Genomic DNA, 22,678 nt, shown 5'->3' on the forward strand with positions numbered 1-22,678 from the left:
GCACTACACCCTTGTCAGATCGGCTCTCACTTTGACTGACAGGACAAACACATTCAATCACACAAAATCACAACGAAGAATCCATTACAAGTCCGGAAAAGATAACACATAAGATGTTTCTGCTTTTGAAAGAACAGAAGATCCCCAGTGTTATAAACACACATTCTTTTTACATAGTTGAATATCTCCACAGTGACATGAAGTGTGTGTGTGTGTGTGTGTGTGTGTGTGTGTGTGTGTGTGTGTGTGTGTGTGTGTGTGTACACGTGTTAATGTGCATGCTATGTGATACCTCGGCTCTTGTTCCAGAGAAGCAGTAAGAATGACATTCAGGCCTTCAGTGTTGTACATCACTCTCAACGTTCAGATCGCTATGGGACTTCTCGCAATTTCCTCTTTCCTCCTCTGCAGAAAATAACATTTAAAAATGAAAAGCAAATGAGGAGCAACAGCAAATAATAACTGGCAAATTGTATTTTATTTTTGCCATTCTTATGAAAATGAAGATCATATTTCTTGTGCTTCACATTAGCATGTTGCTACATGGTAAGTCCATGCTCCTTTTAATGCTGATGCTGTTCAAAAAAAATATTTTCTTAATCAGCATTTTTGTTTTGTTTTTCAGTAAAACATATTTATGATACATTTATTTTATAAGCAAAATTGTCAGGCAACAATAGATTTTTAGAGAATATATTTTGAATTAAGACTAAATTTCATACCTCATTAAAAATGGGCTTTTCTTGTTTTAAATATCTATACATTTTTTTCTTGAGTTTATGCTGAAAATACAAAACAAAAGGATAATAATAACATTTTCTCACAACACAATATGAAAATACTGATTAAGAAATATTTTTATATTTACATCCAGCTACATATATATTACTATTATATATTTTTATTTATGTATTTATATAATACTTTGTTAAACACCATGTTACTGAATGATAACCAGTATGCCAATATATTAAAGTACTGAGATGTTATATAATGCGTGTCTAAAACAAAATGTTTTATATTAAAATGTTTACTATTTTTCTGTAATATTAATTGGTGTCTTAAAAAAAATCACCAACAATCATAGTTTCCATAAAATTACCATAATTACCTGTGATAATTTTGGGATGATTTGTTCAATTTCAACATGTTATTTTTTACGCTCGAATTCATTGTATAAAAACAACTAAATAAAATATGTGCTCCTCTCTAGTTGTTTTCTCTGCTCAGGGTCGTTTTGCTCAAAAATTGCTGAATGACCTAATGGAGAACTATTCGAATGCTTTACGGCCTGTGGAGGACACAGACAAAGCTCTTAACGTCACTCTACAGATCACACTCTCTCAGATCAAAGATATGGTGAGCACTAAACACACACGCACAAGTCTACGGAATATTGACATTTAATCTGGTACCTATTTTATAGTTAGAATGAAATGTTTTACTGAATTAATAGAGCAGAATAAGTTTATAGCCACACACATCAGACCTATACTGCAGAGACAGTGTGTCTGAAATAACCGCTGATTCTGAGATCAAGGTATACTGTATAACACACCAGCAAAAAAACCACACACTGTCCAACTGGCCTTGATGTGGCATGGCTTGTGTGATTTCAGGGCATACTTTTGTGACTTCATGCTGAAGCCGCACAGATCACACAATGGCCCCAAACTTTTAACCTCTGGAAATACATGCATAGCTCAAATGCATATTCTCATTCATGCCCATGGCTTAAATAACTAGTTAACTACTTATATGCTTTTGCCCAAACAATTATGTGTAGAATTGCCAATAGTAACCAACTAGGCAAACTTGCCCCCAATGGACTACCAGCTGTGGTCTTCACTACAGTTGCAGTTATAGTGGATAACTCTGTGTCAGAAGTTATCAAATGTTTATTGTGTGGATCCTCTTCTCATTAACTCTCTGTATCCTGTGACACTGTAGACATTATATGTGTAAAGTGTGAGCTGGGTGACTAATGTATAACAGTTCCTAGCTAGTGTGCCACTGCGGATCATGTTTTCTCCTCACTTTAAAGTGGTTTATATAGTCATCAGTATATGTGTTTAAGTAACCTGGAAAGTAACATTTGTATTATTTATTCTATTTTTTTCTCTTTTTTTTCTGATTAGATTATTTATTTACTCATTGCTGGTGCAAAAGTACTGTCTGCTTTAAACATTAGAAACATATGAACATGCTCATTTATAAAAACATTAAAATAAACTATTATAAGGCATAGTAATTATAAGGAGTAAAACGTTGAATTAACAAATTAAAATAAACTTTAGAATGTCTTACTATAGCCTTATGGTTTGTCCCTCAGTCTATTGCTTTAATGGCAGCAGCACTCAGGTTGACATGAACTCTTCAAGTTTCTGCAAAACACAATGATCATGTTATCCAGCATGATTTCAGAATGTCAAAGATAATCTTGTCCTTCAGTGTAGTTCAAAGTAGTTCACATGATCAATGTCACAAGTTTGTTTATTTGGTTAGTGACCGAAAATTGGTGCAAAATCGCAAATATTTCTTATTCATTTTACTTTAAGGGGTGGTTGATTATGATTTCACTTTTCTAACTTTAGTTAGTGTGTAATGTTGCTATTTGCGCATAAACAACATCTGCAAAGTTGCAATGGTCAAAGTTCAAAGCAAAGGGAGATATTTGCTTTTAAAGAAATTCCTTTTTAAGGACTACAACAAACGGCTGGTAGGGACTACACGACATTCCTCCCGGGTTAGTGACGTCACCAACCCTAATTTATGTTAATTTACATAAACCCCGCCCCCCGGAACACGATTTATAGGCCGTTCCCTTTCAAGGCGGTCACTTCGACATTACGTCATACTGACGTATATGGGAACTCCTCCCTTCTCCATTTTCACTGAAATCTTATAGGTTAACGCCAGCTGGAGACAGCTGGCCAATTGACGCAAAACATACAAATGCTGACCGGTCCGCGGGCAGTATAAATAGCATGGGCGCGACAATTACGTCAGAATCTCTTTCTTCACGCTAGAAGTCTTATCTGAAGTCATCGTGGAAGTTGCAATAGAGGTTACGCACCATGTTTCCTCCCCGCATCCGATGGCTGCTACATGCCAGGTATATGCGGTATTGACTCGCTCTACCCAAACAAGGATCTACTGAGGCCGCACTCACAGACGACAGGCATGTGCTGGTCTACCAGTGCGCGCCCTCATAAACCCGGGCATCAGCAGGGATGAGGCCCACTGCCGCCAGCGGCCGCTGGTGGGCCCTCTCACGCCCAAAGAAGAGTTGACAGTCGTTCTCCCCTGTGGCCCAGTGGCGGAACCCGAAGCCTTTGCGCGAGAGACCCGTGTTCGATCCCGGCTCTCGAGCAGATACATTTTAACCTGCCCGTCGCCTCTCCGGTCCTTTTCGCGGGCTCGCTAGAAGGACTCGACGCGATAGGCTTTGTCGGAAAGGATACTTTTATTATTTTACTTAGCCCGGTATCTAACAGCCAGGCTACTTTGAGAAAGATTCCGTCTTCACGACGTCCTATGGTAAGTCATGCGAAGATGCATCCAGAGAGACGAGGCAAGGCCATGGCTCTGTGTCTAAAGGCGCGAAAGTGGTTGTTTCCCCCTGTGGCTCAGTGGCGAAACCCAAAGCCGTCGCACGGGAGACCCGTGTTCGATCCTAGCTCTCACAGCAGATAAAATTTAGTCTCGCCGCGGCCAGACTTTAAACCGAAACTTTTGATCTCTATACGGTCCAGCCTTCCTCGATGTCTCTCTTCGTCGGCACCTCGTCCCGCCTAATTCGGCTACAGCCGCCAAAACGGTTCTAACCCGAACAAACCGGATCTTCACCGTTGGCAGAGGGCGGGACCGGGAATGTGGCGACACAGGCCACGGAGAGCGCCGCGCCAGGACGCCCCGCTCTGGTGATGGAGGTGCACAGCTTACAGCTTATGTCGTCAGGCTGCCCTGTATCCTTCAGTGCAACTGGCCATTCTGATTTAACCACGTATCCACAGTTGTTGTCGCTACGCCACTGACGCTGTGTTTATGTTCACACTGCACACTGATATGTGCTATGATTTGTGCCGTTATATATTGCCCTGTTTCTTTCAGTGCGAATGGGTACTCTGATTACCACGTATTCACAGTTGTTGTCGCTATGCCACTGACGCTGTGTTTATATACACACTGCACACTGATATGTGCTATGGTTTAACTGTTATATCCTTATATGTTGCCCTGTATCCCTCAGTGCAACTGGCCATTCTATTAACCACGTATTCACAGTTGTTGTCGCTACGCCACTGACGCTGTGTTTATGTACACACTCCACACTGATATGTGCTTTGATTTAACTGTTATGCCCTTATATGTTGCCCTGTATCCCTCAGTGCAACTGGCCATTCTGATTTAACCACGTATTCACAGTTGTTGTCGCTACGCCACTGACGCTGTGTTTATGTACACACTGCACACTGATTTGTGCTATGATTTAACTGTTATGCCCTTATATATTGCACTGTATCCCAAGTGCAACTGGCCATTCTGATTTAACCACGTATTCACAGTTGTTGTCGCTACGCCACTGACGCTGTGTTTATGTTCACACTGCACACTGATATGTGCTAATATTTGCGCCGTTATATGCTGCCCTGTTTCTTCAGTGCAAATGGCTATTCTAAATACCACGTATTCACAGTTGTTGTGCGATGAAATGACGCTGTGTTTACGTGCACTCTACACACTGATATGTGTTCATGATTCATGCCGCTATAAATTGCCCTGTATCCTTCAGTGCAACTGGCTATTCTGATTCACAGTTGTGCGATGCCACTGACGCTGTGTTTATGTACACTGATATGTGTGTGTTATGCTTATGCCACGATATTGCCCTGTACCCTTCAGTGCAACTGGCTATTCTGATTACTACGTATTCACAGTTGTTGCGATGCAACGGACGCTGTGTTACGTACACACTACGCACTGTTATGTGTATGATTTATGCCATTATATATTGCCCTGTTCCTTATCCTTCAGTGCAAATGGCTATTCCGATTACTACGTATTCACAGTCGTGCGATGCAACTGACACTGTGTTACGTTCACACTACACAGCGTTATGTGTTGGGATTTATGCCATTATATATTGCCCTGTAATTTTCAGTGCAAATGGCTATTCTGATTACTATGCAGTACGTCTTCACAGTTGTTGTGCGATGCAACTGACGCTGTGTTTATGTACACACTACACACTATGTGTTATGAATTTTGCCGTTGTATATTGCCCTGTATCCTTCAGTGCAAATAACTATTCTGATTACTACGTATTCACAGTGTGGCGCGATGCAACTGACACTGTGTTACGTACATACAACTCACTGTTATGTGTAATGATTTATGCCATTATATATTGCCCTGTGTCCTTCAGTGCAAATGGCTATTCTGATTACGTACACAGTTGTTGTGCGGTGCAACTGACGCTGTGTACACGCTACGCACTGATGTGCTATGTTTACGCCGCTAAATATTGCCCTGTATCATCAGTGCAACCGGCTATTCTGACTTACTATGTATTCACAGTCGATGTCGCGATGCCTCTGACGCTGTGTTTTTGTACACACTAATGTGACTATGCTATCGCGTTGCCCTGTATCCTTCAGTGCACCTAGCTATCCTATCTAACTGTGCATAGTCACAGTTTGTTGCTACGGCGACTTGCGCTGCATCTGTTTCCACACTGAAGCGTTATGCAGTTATGTGGCTAACGTAACTGACCATTATGTGAACTGTGCATATTCATGCAGTCTCGGTCGCTTCGTCGACTTGCACTGCATTATACACTCAGATGTTTGAAATGTGCACACTGATGGGTAATGCTGTTATGTTGCCCTCTGTCCTTCAGTGCAACATCCAGCTAACCTATCTAACTGCATATTCAGTTATGTCGCTATGGCGACTACACAACATGTACAAGGACGTGTTTTTGCTATTTTGTTGCCCTGTTTCCTTCAGTGCAAAACTAGCTATCCTAATCTAACCGTGCATATTCACAGTTCTGGATGTATGTACGTAAACGGATGTGTTATGCTGTAATGCTGCCCTGTTTCCTTCAGTGCTGCTAGCCATCCTAATCTAACTATGCATCTTAGTTTCTGTCTCTACACAGTTTCTGTTGCTACAGCGACTTACGCTGCGTTATGTACATGCAAGGATGCGCTATTCCTTACTCACTTGTGTTATGCTGCCATGTTGCCCTGTATTTTCAGTGCAACTAGCTATCCCAGTCAAACTGTGCATATTCACAGTCTCCGTCGATACGGCGACATGCGCTGCATTTATTTACAAATGGATGTGTTCATGCAGCGGTGTTGCCCCGTATCCTTCACCCTAATACGGAGCTAACTGCGTGTATTAAGTTGGCGCTACGGCGACCTATGCTGTACGTGCATGTGCTACGCTGTTATATTGCCCCGTTCCTATCAGGGCAACTGGTTATTCTGTGCTAACTCATATATTCACAGTTGTAGCTACAGTTATGACTGTGTTTGTGTGCTTACTGAGGTGCTATGCTATTATGGGGCTATTTTCTAACTGCGTATATTCACAGTTGTCGTCGCTACGCTGTGTTTATGTACATTCAGTTAGGTGTTGATTTCAGGGGCGTCAGTTTGTGTTGAAAAGTGGTGGGGACAAAAGATCGGATGAAAAAAACATTACAGCAGGACGGGAAAAATATTGAATAATGGCGCATCAAAAATGGGCATTGCGTAAGCCAGTCAACAACACGAAAATACTCCGCATAAAACCCTCAACAATGTCGACTGCACATGTAACAGTCCCTGCAACACCAGCTCAACCGAAGCACCATACTGTACAGGGCTCGACATTAAAGGGTTAGTTCGCCCATTTAAGACATGAAGTTGTATGCAATCCTTACCAGCACTATAGTGCATACACACTGACCCACTCTGTTGTCAATAAAGATAAAGTACTCCCGGTTATTTTCCGGGGCCACAAAACTGTGCGTTTTTACGTGAAAAAATTATTTGCATTTCAAATCTTGATTAGTTTACCACACAAAAAACACGCCGGTCAAAATTCATATCTCAGTTTTAATCGGCACAATTTTCTATCCATTTCTATCAATCCGCGCTGCTGTCAACGTCAACAGTGCGCACGTTCCGATCAGCTGTTGATAGCGCGACTCGCTGACGACATGTCTGACTGCGAAACTTCTGATGATGAAACCAACATGCATGCATGTTTTTGGGTAATTTTAGAATCAGTAATAGTTTATTTTTTGGACAATGTGCATGGTTTATTTCTGTATCTAAACTGCATTGCATGTTTTATTTTGTGCAAATAAACCTTTAACATTTCTTGGTTCGCTTGATTTTTCAGAACATTTTAACCAAATGCTTTCAAAAAGTGGTGGGGACGAAATCAGCCATTTCAAAAAGTGGTGGGGACATGTCCCCAGCGTCCCCAGTGTAAATGACACCTATGGTTGATTTGCACTTCTGTACATTGGCTATAGAACATCGGCTATGTTCTACAAGGTGGCACCCCAGCCCCAAGCTGTGGAACCTTCTTGTGTGTCCGCTGCTGGGTCCTTAGTTGAGCAAGACACTTCACACTGACAAGTGCTGAGACGGAGCTCTCCCTGAGATGGCCTTACCACCGGCTCTCGCCCCAGCGAAGCACTTGGAAACTTACGCTCATTCTAGTGAATGTTGTCGCATTGTCTCGGACCTGATGACTGCAGCGTCACTCTCAGTCCGATACCAAGCTACGTTCCGAAGTCGCTTACACCGTTCAGAGCACAGGTTGATCCCTGCCCGCCTTATCTGCTGAGTTTCAGCCTCGCATGAATGATGCCGATGCTCAGAGTGATGTTGGCCCTGTAAGGGATTTGTGGATGTACGTGGATCACTAGGCAGCAGTCTACCAGCTGTTTGTGTGCTTGGTGGATGGTACTAGGGACGTGCTGTTTTATACAGAGACTTTCTCTCTGAATTCGACGCTTTAAATTTAGGTATGCTGGCTGTCTTTTCAGAACACATTCGCCAGGGTTCCAAGTTTGATGCACCACCTTAGCGTCGTGGGTTCGGTGAGTTTTATCAATGTACTCATGAAACTGTTACCACCAGCTGTGCAGTAGTCTGTATTGCAGAGTTACCATTGCTGCTAACTCTGTGTTATGACTATAAGGTTACATAGCTGTTTCCACATTACGCAGTAGTTCCAACGTACTGTTAACTCTGTGTGTGGCTTAAGGTTATGCAGCTGTCACCGCTATGCCGTCGACACTGTGTTAGCTCTTGTGCTCGAGTGCTTATGGTGTTGTGCTGCCCTGTCCAGTGCAGCCTTCGCCTCATTGCAGTGGATGCACAACTTGGTAAGCCGGAGCAGACGTTGGTCTAGTTTCGCCTATCAGTTTTGAGTGCTCCTAGCGGCGCTGCTGGCTAGAACTGTTGTTCCTGTGGGAGTGTAGTTTGACCCCGTTCAGGGCTTATCTTCACTGCGCTCACGGCGGGATTCTATACAGTTCCCATATACGTCAGTATGACGTAATGTCGAAGTGACCGCCTTGAAAGGGAACGTCTCCGGTTACTATCGTAACCTCGGTTCCCTGAGAGGCGGGAACGAGACATTACGTCAACCGCCGTGCTCGCCGTTTGATCAGCTGTGCTAGCGTTCAGTCTTGATTCTGACGTAATTGTCGCGCCCATGCTATTTATACTGCCCGCGGACCGGTCAGCATTTGCATGTTTTGCGTCAATTGGCCAGCTGTCTCCAGCTGGCGTTAACCTATAAGATTTCAGTGAAAATGGAGAAGGGAGGAGTTCCCATATACGTCAGTATGACGTAATGTCTCGTTCCCGCCTCTCAGGGAACCGAGGTTACGATAGTAACCGGAGACGTTTCTCAATATGCGTTCTTGTCTGTACTTGTGTTCTTGTGGACTTGTGAAACGTCATCAGTCACTGCCCAAGTACTGTTCCAATTCAAAGTTCACATCTAGCCAAGTCCAGTTCAAATCCCCGGATGTGTTCTTGATCCGCCCCGTTTACCGAGGATGCATCGAGAGGTGACTTGTGCGGACTTGAGACAGTCAGGTATCCCAGAATGCATCTTGCACCAACCAGCAAGCGTCAATAGCAGAGGAGAAAACCTGCGTAATATCAAAATACTACTGTTATTGTGTCATGAAATGTAATTTTAAAAAGATTTCAGGCGAGAATGTGGTTGTTTAAAGCTCAAATCTGTGGTTTGAAAAATGTATCTGATGTTTTCGGAGTTGTGACATCCAGGCGTTCACCGCGGGTGTTCAACGCTCATCAACCCCGACTGGAACAGCTTTTCCTCGGCTAGTGCTTGACGTTTGCCGCTGGCTCTGATGTCTCTAGTCTAGTGGATAAACTTGACGTATAATTCGTCTTGTGTATAAGTCGATCTTTGGTCTCATTAAACTATTGTTTGTTCCATGGCAAAAAAATCGTTTTGGCTGAGGGCAAAGTGAAGTTTCATAACTTTATATATTTAGGCTATTTAACTTTAAAGGGCATTTTGCAGGTTAGAGGACCCAACGAGTCAATGTATAGAAAAATAATGTAGGAACTAGATTTTCTTTAAAATATTCTTATAAATACGCTACATAAGCTTCTGGAGTCGTTTTTGTGAGAAAATTTTACTTCCGCGTCTGAAAATGGGTGTGGTGGGCGTGACGTAACGGGCGGGAGAGCGGTCGATTCAAACAACAGGAAAACAATGGATCGCAATGACATTTCGGACGCTGAGGAAATACTTACTCGTATGACGGACCACAGCCATACAATTATGAGCCTGCTATGCTGCCGAGAGAGTAGGGACAGGCCAGGATTAATGTTAGACAGAACGGTCAGAGACACATTGAGTTGTGGTGTGAGGAGAACCAGTGGAGAACAGGACAGGTGTCTTGGTGAGAGACGTGCTTATAGATACACGTTCGCTAACGATATACACTGTGCTCACAATATTTTACAGATTATTACCATCGTATATCAGGCCAGCAGACATTAGTATGTTTAGGGTAGATGTATACTATTAAATGTATAAAAACTATACTTGAGTATATTTCTATTGTAAGTTACTAAAAACATACTCAAGTACATTTTTAAAACATATTTTTCATCTGGGTTATAACATAAAAAGAAAATTAAAGATTTGAATATTTAATCAACCTAGTAATTTTGTTTTTCAATTACAAGTTGCCTCTATTTAGGGCATGACTACCTACAGTGGTGTGAAAAAGTGTTTGCCCCCTTCCTCATTTCCTGTTCCTTTGCATGTTTGTCACACTTAAGTGTTTCGGAAACATCAAACCAATTTAAACAATAGTCAAGGACAACACAAAATGCAATTTGTAAATGAAGGTGTTTATTATTAAAGGTGAAAAAAAATCCAAACCATCATGGCCCTGTGTGAAAAAGTGATTGCCCCCTAAACCTAATAACTGGTTGGGCCACCCTTAGCAGCAACAACTGCAACCAAGCGTTTGCGATAACGTGCAATGAGGCTTTTACAGCGTCCTGGAGGAATTTTGGCCCACTCATCTTTGCAGAATTCTCCTAATTCAGTTACATTAGAGGGTTTTCGAGCATGAACGGCCTTTTTAAGGTCATACCACAACATCTCAATAGGATTCAGGTCAGGACTTTGGCTAGGCCACTCCAAAGTCTTCATTTTGTTTTTCTTCAGCCATTCGGTGGTGGACTTGCTGGTGTGTTTAGGATCATTGTCCTGCTGCAGAACCCAAGTTCGTTTCAGCTTGAGTACACGAACAGATGGTCGGACATTCTCCTTCAGGATCTCTTGGTAGACAGCAGAACTCATAGTTCCTTTTATCACGGCAAGTCTTCCAGGTCCTGAAGCAGCAAAACAGCCCCAGACCATCACACTACCACCACCACCATATTTTACTGTTGGTATAATGTTCTTTTTATGAAATGCAGTGTTCCTTCTACGCCAGATATACTTGGACACACACCTTCCAAAGAGTTCCACTTTTGTCTCATCGGTCCACAGAATGTTGTCCCAAAAGTCTTGGGGATCATCAAGATGTGTTGTGGAGAAATTGAGACGAGCTTTGATGTTCTTTTTGCTCAGCAGTGGTTTTCTACTTGGAACTCTGCCATGCAGGCCATTTTTGCCCAGTCTTTTCCTGATGGTGGAGGCATGAACGCTGACCTTAACTGAGGCAAGTGAGGCCTGCAGTTCTTTAGACGTTGTTGTGGGGTCTTTTGTGACTTCTTGGATGAGTCGTCGCTGCGCTCTTGGGGTAATTTTGGGCGGCCGGCCACTCCTGGGAAGGTTCACCACTGTTCCATGTCTTCGCCATTTGTGGATAATGGCTCTCACTGTGGTTCGCTGGATTCCCAAAGCTTTGGAAATGGCTTTATAACCCTTTCCAGACTGATAGATCTCAATTACTTTCTTTCTCAATTGTTCCTGAATTTCTTTGTGTCTCGGCATGTGTAGCTTTTAAGGATCTTCTGGTGGACCTTACTGTGTCAAGCAGCTCCTATTTAAGTGATGCCTTGATTGTGAACAGGTGTGGCAATAATCAGGCCTGGGTGTGGCTAGAGAAATTGAACTCAGGTGTGGACAACCACAGTTATAGTATGTTTTAACAAGGGGGGCAATCACTTTTTCACACAGGGCCATGATGGTTTGGATTTTTTTTTCACCTTTAATAATAAACACCTTCATTTACAAATTGCATTTTGTGTTTACTTGTGTTGTCCTTGACTATTGTTTAAATTGGTTTGATGTTCCGAAACACTTAAGTGTGACAAACATGCAAAGGAACAGGAAATGAGGAAGGGGGCAAACACTTTTTCACACCACTGTATATCACACTATTTGATGCCATTGGTACAGTATACGACGATCAATATTCTTGCTTCGGCATCCCATGTTAAACTCCATCATATCGCCGGGATGATAATCCTCCGATCTGAAGTGAACGCTACACACGATCTGAAGTGAACGCTACACACGACAGCGGTTCTCGAAGCCGATGCGGAAGAGAAATCCCGTCTCTTCACCTGCACACACCGCACCAGGCACGAAAGATATACAGCACCGTCCTTTTTCTTGTTATGGAAACCTGTGGACTCGATGTCCTGACAGGCCGGAGTTTTTGCAACCTCCACAAACACAATAATTTACCATGACGATGATAGATTGAAATACAAAAACTACCGAAAACACACTGACTCACAGCCGCTCTCACTGAATGCCAGCCTGCTCTGCACTGAGGCGAGGCTGAGGCTCCCTAGCGTGACGTAAAATGACGCGATGTTGAAAAAAAAGCCGTTTTTACGAGCAGTCCAAGAAACGCTCACTTTATCTACTAAATTAGTGCCCTTATGTCGTTTTAAAACATTTTAAATCCTGCATTACCTTTTCATATGGTATTTTCATACAAGGTTATATATTAATTTAGATTTTTTTTTTACCTGCAATATGCTCTTTAACTTTGTAGCCTATTAGAGAGCTTACTTATGTTTGAATTGTTTGCCTTATTTATCATTGTAGATATTATTGATCATTAAAACTGACATTTAACAAAAAGAGACAGGGTTGTGTAATTTTATTTTATATACTTTAATACATATATATATATATATATATATATATATATATATATATATATATATATATATATAACATTCTCTTCACTATATGTACAATAAAATAAAATGACACAACGTACCCTGTCTCTGTTTTTTAAATGTCAATAAAAATCAATAATGTTTCCTATTTTTAAAATGAAAACAAAAAGATCATGTTCATGTTGTTATAAATAAATAAATGCAGTGAAGATGTACGCGTTGCCTGAACCACATGGCCATTAGGCTACTATGTTTAAGATTTTTAAATGAAAAGAGGCAGAGTGGTGTTTTATAACATATTTCGTTTTATTGTTGACGAAAAGAGGCAGAGTTGTCGCAAATTTCGTTTTATTGTTGCCTAAAATATACATAAAGAGATAACCGGAGTAGCCAGAGCGCGCTGAGTGACGCGATCAAGAACGGACTGTTCCATTTGCAGAATAACTGGACTCGCGTCCTCTCGTCCTCGGGAGTTCGTTCTCCTGAGTCGAATTTGGCAAGTCCGAACTACCAAGGACGCAAGTCCGAAGTTTGCGTACTTGGTATTGAGAAACGGCCATAGATTATCAAGACAGAATATGCTAATCAATGACTAAGGTTAGAGGATAACTACACATAACATAGCTATATAAATTCATCAACTAACCATTTAGAAATGTCCTGTTGCATTCTACATGTTGTCACGTCTTCTTGAGTCTCTCCATCATTGTCTGACTCCGGTTTGAACATAAGAAGCTAAAAGTTTTTGAAATGTGTGAGGTAAAAGGACACGAGCTCTTGACGCTCCGCCCTCTGTGCGGAAGCAGCAGGTCATTTACATTTAAAGGGACAGACACAAAAGGATGTGTTTTTGCTCACCCTCAAAAAGTGACAATTTTAACATGCTATTTTAAATATCTGTGGGGTATTTTGAGCTAAACCTTCACATACTCACTCTTACATCTTGTGAAAAGGGCATTACCATCCCTTTAAACTAAAGATTGTAAGACTTTCATTGTGGTTTAGATTCTTTGCAGTTGATGCAATAGGCTACTTTACCAGGGTAATACTATTATTTTGTATTTTCACTTATTTAAACATAATTTGACAAAAAATTATATCAAATCTATATGATTTTTTAAATGTTAATCATTGTAGTCTTTAAAAACGGTTTATTTAAAAAACCTGTTGGTCTGTTAAATGTTCACCCAAAAATGAAAAATCTTTCATACTCACTCGCATGCCATTCCAAACATGTATGTATTTCTTTCTTCCTTCTGTGGAACAGAAGATAGGCCTACTTATTTAAGAATATTGGAGGTCATACGTTGGACACAGTGACTCTTTGTACAGATAAATAATCTGTTTTTATAAATATTTTTTATTTATTTCTGTGTTCCATGGAAGAAAGGATTGCATAAAGTTTTGCAAACAACATGAGGGTAGATTATGACAGAAATGTTATTTTAAGGGAACTGTCACTAACTGATGAAATCCAATTTTATGATTTTAAGTTTAGTGTTTGTGTGCTCTCTCAGATGATGGTTATATAAGGCACTGGTGGTCATTGTTTATTCGTGTTCCAGAAAGAGACAATGAATTTCTCCTTTAAGAGGCACTGAATTTCCGCCCTGATCAAGCTCAATCAAATATTAATTTACTGAACCTGAGGAGTACTTTTAACCAACGAGATGTGATATGGCATTAAGTGCAACCTAAGGGTTCAGACTTTCTTCCCTTTCATTCTTCATTGTTGTGAGAAAGTGTTCCATGTAGAACAACAGGGTTTTATCTTGCAGATCAAGACCCTGTGTGACTGAATACGTGGGACTAACAAATAATGTAACCTATACTTTTAGCTGAAATCTTTTTTTTTTTTTTCTTACCTTATCACATCACTGAACGTGTTTACAGTAAGCACAGATGTCTGATAAAGAATGCAATATCTGGAAACTGTCCCTTTATATGTGTGCAAACTGTTGTTAGACATCTTAAATATTTTAATCATTTTTATTGACAAAGGACCTCATATGACTTTCTTTCTCCTACGGAACACAATAGAAGATATTTGAAGGATATTTCAGATGAAAGTAACGCTCGCAAAACACGAGTGGTTTTTGTTTGTCAGCCTGACGCAGAACATTTTCACGTCATGCGCCACGTTGTTTAAATAGCAAATGCATTGCGCCCATCTGTGCGCTGGTCTGAAAACAAGGTTCAGGTGCATTGTTGGCGCGGCAACTGAAACAGACTGCGCCATTGACCAACTGAAACTAAAGTCAATGGTGCAATATATTTTTTTTATTTAAAGAGCGCGTTACTAATGTGCGCCTATAGGCGGGGTCTCAACGCGCGTCTCTGTCTGTTTATTAAACACACAGGGACGCGCAGCAGCACACAAATATGCCAAATATTAAAAATTAAAGGATTACAATGTAAAAGATTATTATTGTGTACATAAAGATATGGAGGAATCTGGCTTGCCCCGTAGATGGTCTGCTCGCGGCCTTTAACCTCGTGCACGAGCAGATCCGTTTGTACTCTGGAGACGCATTTGGTCTTTCCACTTTCAAATTCCGTCATGTAAATAGGAATCCGCCAAGGCGTGAACGCAACTGGCATTTAAAGGGAATGGGAGATGAGACTCTGGTTTATTGCACACAAAGCCCAAAACACACCCATTACTCATTAAGAGAAAGGGACAACCCTTTTAGACTTTGCCCATGGCACCGACCACTAGCAAAAGTGGATAAGGACATGTCACGCCCTAAGTGCACTTGTGTAAAATAGGGCCCAAAATTATAGATTTGGCTACAGAAGGTTTGTAAATTAAAGTTGCTTTGTGCTTGACTCTTTGTGCTAGGATGAAAGGAACCAGGTGTTGACCACCTACTTGTGGGTGCGTCAGATCTGGCATGATGCGTACCTGAGCTGGGATAAAGATGAGTATGATGGACTTGAGGTCATTCGAATACCCAGCGATCTTGTTTGGAGACCAGACATCGTTCTGTATAACAAGTAAAACACCTTCGGTACATGTATTACCAGTTTTGATTGTCGGTTACACTGAATTATTAACCTCTATATCTCTTTTTTACTCAGTGCAGATGAGGAGGACTCCTCTGGACCCCCAGGCACTAATGTGGTGTTGAGGTATAATGGTGAGATCACTTGGGACTCCCCTGCCATTACTAAGAGTTCCTGTAAAGTGGACGTCTCTTATTTCCCCTTTGATAGTCAAGAGTGCAACCTTACCTTTGGCTCCTGGACCTACAATGGCAACCAGGTAATATGTACTTGATGTACACTCATAGCAAATACAATAGTAGACATGCATTCTTGTATTGAGCTATTCTAATAAGTTACTTAAAAGCTTTTTGTATCTGAACATATGTAACAATATGTAATCCACTAACTCACTAACTGTAGAGCAAGGATATTTTTAACACATTTGGGTTTTTGCTTATTTACACAGTAAATGTTTAGTGGTTAGTAACAAAAGGATTAGATCAATGTAATGGTAAAGCTCTATACTGTGAATATATAGCTGTAAATGCTAAATCTTAGTCTGTACATCCTCAGCATCCCAAATTATGAAGTGACATCAGAATATATATGATTATGAACACATAAAAAGTATGTTATTAAATAATATTAAAAGTTATAGAAAATACATGGTGGCTTGACATGTGTCGTCTTCATGCACTGTAAACTCATTTCTGCTGCTCTTAAAAACAAACATACAAATCTAACATTTGAAGGAGTAAACATTTCTATATTTTTAAAATAGCCAAATATAACAAATAAATAAATAAAAATGCCTAAAATTACGTTAGAACTTACTTTACTTACTTACTCTCCTATCACTTAACCCCAGGTGGACATCACTATGGGCATGGAGAGTGGTGACCTTTCAGACTTTGTGGAAAACGTGGAATGGGAGTGTCATGGCATGCCAGCTGTTAAGAACGTCATTATGTATGGCTGCTGCTCAGACCCTTACCCTGACATTACTTACACAGTCCTCCTCAAGCGGCGATCATCCTTTTACATCTTCAACTTGCTTCTGCCGTGTTTCCTCATCTCATTCCTGGCTCCGCTGGGCTTCTACCTGCCTGCTGATTCTGGGGAGAAGGTCTCACTGGGGGTTACGGTGCTGCTGGCTCTGACTGTATTTCAGTTGATGGTAGCAGAGAGTATGCCACCTTCAGAAAGTGTTCCACTAATTGGTGAGTTTACAGTGGAGCATAATATTTGACAAGCTTTTGAAAATATTTGAACAAGCTCTCTTTTTCTTTCTTTCCAATTCTCTCTGGCTACAGAATATGGTTGTCGCTCCGGTTACAGTGTTAAATGTGGTTCTGTTGATACAATTTGGTTATAAATGAGTGTGACAACCATATGCTTTTTGTCACTGTCACTGTGGTTACAGACCTTCCTTTTGACTCAATTGACCCCCTAGTGGCAGTAACAGTTAACTATCAGTGAATTATTTCTGACTGCTTTTTATGAATTTGAATACATTACATCTACATTGTCACACAAGTTCAAATGGGAAATTAATAATTTCTGGTTATGGCTGTGTGACATAGCCAGTGGAAAAAAAAATGCAATGTAGGCCTATATATTTTGACAATATAGCATTTTTTTCTGTCAGAAAAATCATACACTAAACAAACAACCATTGTTGCCAAATGCATTCAGGAATTTAAAAAAAGAGTAAATCTCAGTGACACGTATCACTAAATAAAGACAAAGATGAAAAGATATTTTATCATTTTTATTGAAATATACCAATATATTCATGTAGGGACAAGCAATCCCTTACAGAAATTAACCATGGTTTTACTACAACCCCCCCCATCCCCCCACAAAAAAACCCATGGTTATTATACACCCTAAAAAATGCTGGGTTGGGTAAATATTGGACAGAACACATGCTAGGTTATTTTTACCAGCTTGTTGGGTTTTATACATTAACCCATTTGATGGGTTGTTTTTCGACAGTGCTGGGTCAGTCAATTTGATATTGAAGGTTTTTCCATTTTAATTAATAAAAATGCACTCTAAAATCTCTGTTATAGATAGTACAGGAACAGTTCATATCCAATATTTTTTATTCAATGGCAAGTCAGTCTTTTTACAATCATAAAATACTCAAAAACATTTAGTAAACGTTTTAGGACGCGACAGGACCCAGGAGCAGCGAGAGCAGCCAGTGGGAATCTGTGGGAAGAAAACTGGTATCAGGCTGTTCCAGTTTATTAAATGACAATCTTATATATTTATTTTTGAAAAGTTACATAAAAAACAGCTTTACCTTGTGCCATCTCGCCTGTCAGACATTTAAAGCTACAATATGTAATTTTTTTCGCCGCTAGGGTAACCTCTTACAATAACAAAGGAGTAGGTTGATGACGCATAAGCGGAATTGTGGAACTTGTCGTCATGCTGATGGTTCTAATAATGTTTATGGATGAGTTAATACATTGATGTTTTTATCATGGCTGTGGTATGAAGCAGGGCGCGATTGCTAATGAGAGACATATATCAGCGCCACACGCGAGTCCCGCGGATATAAAGGAATAAGGACATTTCATTCTACCGAACTACCCGCAAGTGCTGGATTACTACTCACACAGGTCAGTTTATTTGACGAATTAAACTTGTGAGGTAACGCAGCGCTGTTTCACTTGGTCTAACGTTACACTATCATAAACTGCATTTGAGTGTGTTGAAAGTTATAATGTTATTCTATGTGTTAGTTTGTCTGTATGAGACTAGCAGTAAGCTAGATAGATCAACATTAGAATAACATACTAATCAAATTCTAACTTTTCATCATGTTGAGCTTTATAACATTGATTAGTTTTATGTACATTTGCTCACAAGTCTAATAAAGTACATGCAAGAGTGACGTGACGTCTCTGTCAAGTCGAAGTTTGTCACGGACGTGGAGCTCTCGGCATCTCGAAAACGCCACGCTGAATTTGATTCTCGTTTTAGTTCTCCTTTTGTCCCAAAGTCTGCTTGCCATGCCATGAAACAACCACAGCGTGAGCGTGCTGCTAGACGTAACGCAGTTGTCCACGTCTGTCGCCATGGTTACTATGGCAGTACGAGCGGAAACCAGGGATAACGCAGATATTACGTCATTGACAGGCGACAAGTGAACAGGGACCATTATTTAAAATTGGAATTTCTCTGAAAATTAAAAATCTTTGGGAACTTTTGGGATATTGTAAGTACACAACTGCAGGAAATATATCACACTGTGCAAGTGATTTTTGGATATTTTATTACAAAACTCTTACATATTGTAGCTTTAAGTTTAAACCAGTCAAACGCATACTGCGACCACAACTGTGACGCTAGCGCACTAGATCAACAGCGCTCTTGTCAGTGGAGCTCACGGTAACTTTGTCGTGTTTCAGCCCTGGTCGCACATTCGATTGGCGGGAGGTGAAACTTCCATGGTGGCGTCAGTGAGTCGTTCTGCTAGCTTTCCCAGAAGACGTTAGCTGCGACGTACATGTAAACAAAAAATTTAAAATATGAGACTACAGACATTTTCCTCATTGTACTGTAATAATTTCATCGGAATACAATGTAATACAACCTTAATTTCATTCAGGAAGTTTCCCCTTTGACCCATTGACCCAGCGTTGGGTAGGTATGTGAGGGGGTTATTGACAGTAAAAATGACCCAGCAGCTGAGCTACAGAAAAAACTACTAAAAATATAAAAAATAACCCAATAAAATGACCCAGCAGGCTGAACCCAGCATTTTTTAACCACAAATTAACCATGGGTTTGCTACACTAACTATAGTTTTCAATTAGGTCACACCTGATAGTACATACAGTTGTCAACCCCAAACATTTATTGTGTTAATCTCGTGTTTTTGTTATTTATCCCTTGTTTGTGTCTTTCTTATAGGAAAATACTACATCGCAACAATGACCATGATAACGGCCTCCACATCATTGACTATCTTCATCATGAATATACACTTCTGTGGAGCGGAAGCAAAACCTGTGCCCCACTGGGCTAAAGTCCTGATAATAGACTACATGTCAAAGATATTCTTTGTGTATGAGGTAGGGGAAAACTGCACCACACCTGAAAGCGACAGAGGCCCATTGTTCTCTGAAGACCCGCTGGCTAGCCTGGAGAGAGATGGCTATTTTGACAAAGGGTTTTATGGAGACTGTCAGCATGATGAAAGAAACCACGGTCAGTTTAATGGGTACAATCACAGAGACCACCGGCATGGGAATGGGTACCATCACAACAAAAGTGACTATCGGCAACATGGGCATCAAAGGAGGACCCGCTCATCTTCAAATTCCCCTATCCGACAGAGTGCCCATCATCCAAAATACACACATTACATTGGTCGAGATGGAAGCGATAAGCTCCCACTGACAAGTCAGGAAAAACTAAAAGATAGCGAAATCTCAATTCCAGAAAAACTTAGTGGATACACCTACGATCATGGCAATGGCTATCTCAATGGAGTTGGCTATCTCCATGATAATGGCTACAGCAAAACGTTTGGAGCAGATAGATACAGTAAGACCCCCACTGGCACAGGAGGTGTATGCATCTGTGGCCAACATCAGAAAGTGGTGCAAAACATTGACTACATAGCTAACTGTTTCAGAGAGCAGAGGGCACACCAGGCAAAAGGGGCAGAGTGGAAGAAGGTTGCCAAGGTGATGGACAGGTTCTTCATGTGGGTGTTTTTCATCATGGTATTCCTCATGAGTATCCTTGTCATGGCCAAGGCAACCTAGGGCCATTTACACAATAAAGATGCAATCAATTGATTATGTAATGGGTAACTCTATGTTTCAAAAGACCATTTAGTTACTGATTCTTCTTCTTTTTTTAAAATTCCTATAATCCTGTATTTGTCAGTAAATGGGCTCATGTTCTACATTCACTTTAATATGTGTATTGCAGTTACAGCATGAGTGTTAGTTGTTTGAATGTCTCGCTTTCTTCATTGTTTACTTTATTTTTTCCACTCAAGAAGATTATCTGGTTGTAACAGTTAAAGAAATGGCATTAATATTTCAAGTGTAGACGTGTTCCCACATGTGTATATAGGGTAACACAATCTTTGTCTGGCATGGACACACATTAATAATGCATATTAACCTTGCACATGCGTATGAAACAGAGATCCACACTATCGCACATTAAAAATGCATAAATAGACCAGTCTTGAATGCTGAACGAACACACACACAGTGCAAAACTTGCATCCTCGACCAGTGCTAACATCTACATTCTGCAACTTCTAAATTTACTAGCTAATTGAACATGACTGAACATGTTCAATTAGCGTTAGTCGGTTTGTGGAATAAACTGAAAAGTGTCGTTCTGTAATCTGGTGATTGTGCGCATACCGCATAGGTCTGGATTTATCTGTGTAGGTAGAATTGGACCTGTCCTCAGAGCTGTATCCCTCCCAGTCCACAAGGTTATGTAACTGATTAGCCCTCCTTCTGGAATTTAGGATCTTCCAGATGAGATAAGCAGGGGATCCATCAATCTCCAGTGGAGGAGGTGGCGTTGATTCAGTGGTTACCGGTTCCGGTGCTGGGTGTGCAAGGTTTCAGGAGGGATACATGGAAGGAAGGAAAGATACAATCATCAGCAGGAAGCTGTAGTCTATAGGTAACCAGTTTGATTTGTCTTAGTATCTTGAATGGACCTACGTACTTTGGACTGAGCTTCCTGCTAGGTAGCCTCAGACATAGATCCCTCGTAAAAAGTCATACAATCTGGCCAGGTAGTAATTAGAGTGGGCACGCCTCCAGCACTCAGCCTGGATCTTCTGTCTCCTGATGGCTCGCTGAAGCCAGACATGGGTGCTGTCCCACACCCTCTCCTGTTTTACATTGTGTCTAATACCTGAGTTGATCAGACTCGGAGAACACCCAGCCGTGATCAGAGTCAGTCAGCACTGCTTGTGTGTTTTTTGTAACTTGCAACTTGTACAATTAGGATAAGAAAAGTGTGAGCCGGGAAATAAGGTTAAAAAAACACAAATTGCGCTAAAATGCTCTTCAGGTTGCTTCAGGCAGCTAAGGCAAATGTGCAGTCTCAACATTTTTATGGCAACCAGAGCTTCTGCAGTGACACAATGACTTTACCAATTAACGATTGGCTCTTTTACTTAAAAGGCGGGACTTATTCCGCCAATCCGCACTTTACACTTTCTCCCATTTTTATAATAATATGAATGAACCGTCTTGTTTAATCTTAAAGTTTTGGTGGTCAGACTCGGCACAGAGAGCACAGAGATGATAGCAAATAAATGGTACTGAACGAGCAATCGTTATTATAGTTCAAGTCACAGTTTACTTACTACAAAAAACTAGACTACACCACTGTTTGCTGGGACCGCCGGGCTTGAGGGCACTGGGACCACCAGGGTTGAGATACTGACCGCTCACGCAGACATCAGTGGAGGATCTACCTCACTAGATACCAGTCTCGTCCACCCCGAGATTGATCCAGTGGCCGGGATGGTACTGGCCGATGATGTTCGTGGTGGATCAAGCTCTGCGACTCACACTTTAGTGTACATCACCTCTTTTTAGAATGCAGTGTGTGTTTGTTAAATTAATCTGAGTATAAAGGGACACACACTTGAGACAGAGTCATGAAACCTCCCAACAGAGGAATTTTCCCGCTTGGAAATTCCACCTTTCTTATTGGTCAAGCCAACCCTGAGAGGTGGGACTTTTCTCAAGCTTTATAGAGCATCTGAGCTCTTCCCTCCTTGGCCCTTCTCGATATCTTCGGGTCGCTGTCCTGTGTGGCCTCACCAGGCCCCAGGGCAGCAGGCCTTGACTTAAAACCAGCCATATGCTCATTAAGGAGAGAGAGGACTCTCTCAACCACAACAGAGTCAAGGACAACATCTGGAGTTTGTCACAATTTCTGCAGAAGAAGTCAATCGCAACTCCAACCATCGACTCACGGAAGTAGCTTCATAGCTTCATTCTTCATAGATGCCGCAC

The 22,678-nt window shown here is 41.1% G+C and overlaps 1 protein-coding gene across 1 annotated transcript; it reads left to right on the forward strand.

Annotated features, from left to right (window-relative positions):
* The first annotated feature begins 366 nt into the window (after positions 1 to 366).
* chrna9a (cholinergic receptor, nicotinic, alpha 9a) lies at positions 367 to 20,519 on the forward strand. The gene is made up of 6 exons (XM_056265172.1): positions 367 to 546; positions 1,214 to 1,359; positions 15,502 to 15,656; positions 15,741 to 15,924; positions 16,516 to 16,867; positions 19,578 to 20,519. Exons 1-6 carry the CDS (start codon positions 495 to 497, stop codon positions 20,435 to 20,437), a joined length of 1,749 nt encoding a protein of 582 aa, XP_056121147.1. The 5' UTR covers positions 367 to 494; the 3' UTR covers positions 20,438 to 20,519.
* Positions 20,520 to 22,678: the final 2,159 nt, after the last annotated feature.

The sequence above is a fragment of the Rhinichthys klamathensis genome, unplaced genomic scaffold (assembly GCF_029890125.1).
Source record: "Rhinichthys klamathensis goyatoka isolate OS25496 unplaced genomic scaffold, OSU_Roscu_1.1 h1tg000229l_1, whole genome shotgun sequence".
Classification (NCBI taxonomy): domain Eukaryota; kingdom Metazoa; phylum Chordata; class Actinopteri; order Cypriniformes; family Leuciscidae; genus Rhinichthys; species Rhinichthys klamathensis.

What these genes read in the sequence shown, in the direction of transcription:
- chrna9a (XM_056265172.1), top strand. Translation starts at nt 495, where the DNA reads ATGAAAATGAAGATCATATTTCTTGTGCTTCACATTAGCATGTTGCTA. An exon ending in GGACCTACAATGGCAACCAG is followed by an intron (nt 15,925 to 16,515) that starts GTAATATGTACT and finishes ACTTAACCCCAG; the next exon opens with GTGGACATCACTATGGGCAT. An exon ending in AGAAAGTGTTCCACTAATTG is followed by an intron (nt 16,868 to 19,577) that starts GTGAGTTTACAG and finishes TCTTTCTTATAG; the next exon opens with GAAAATACTACATCGCAACA.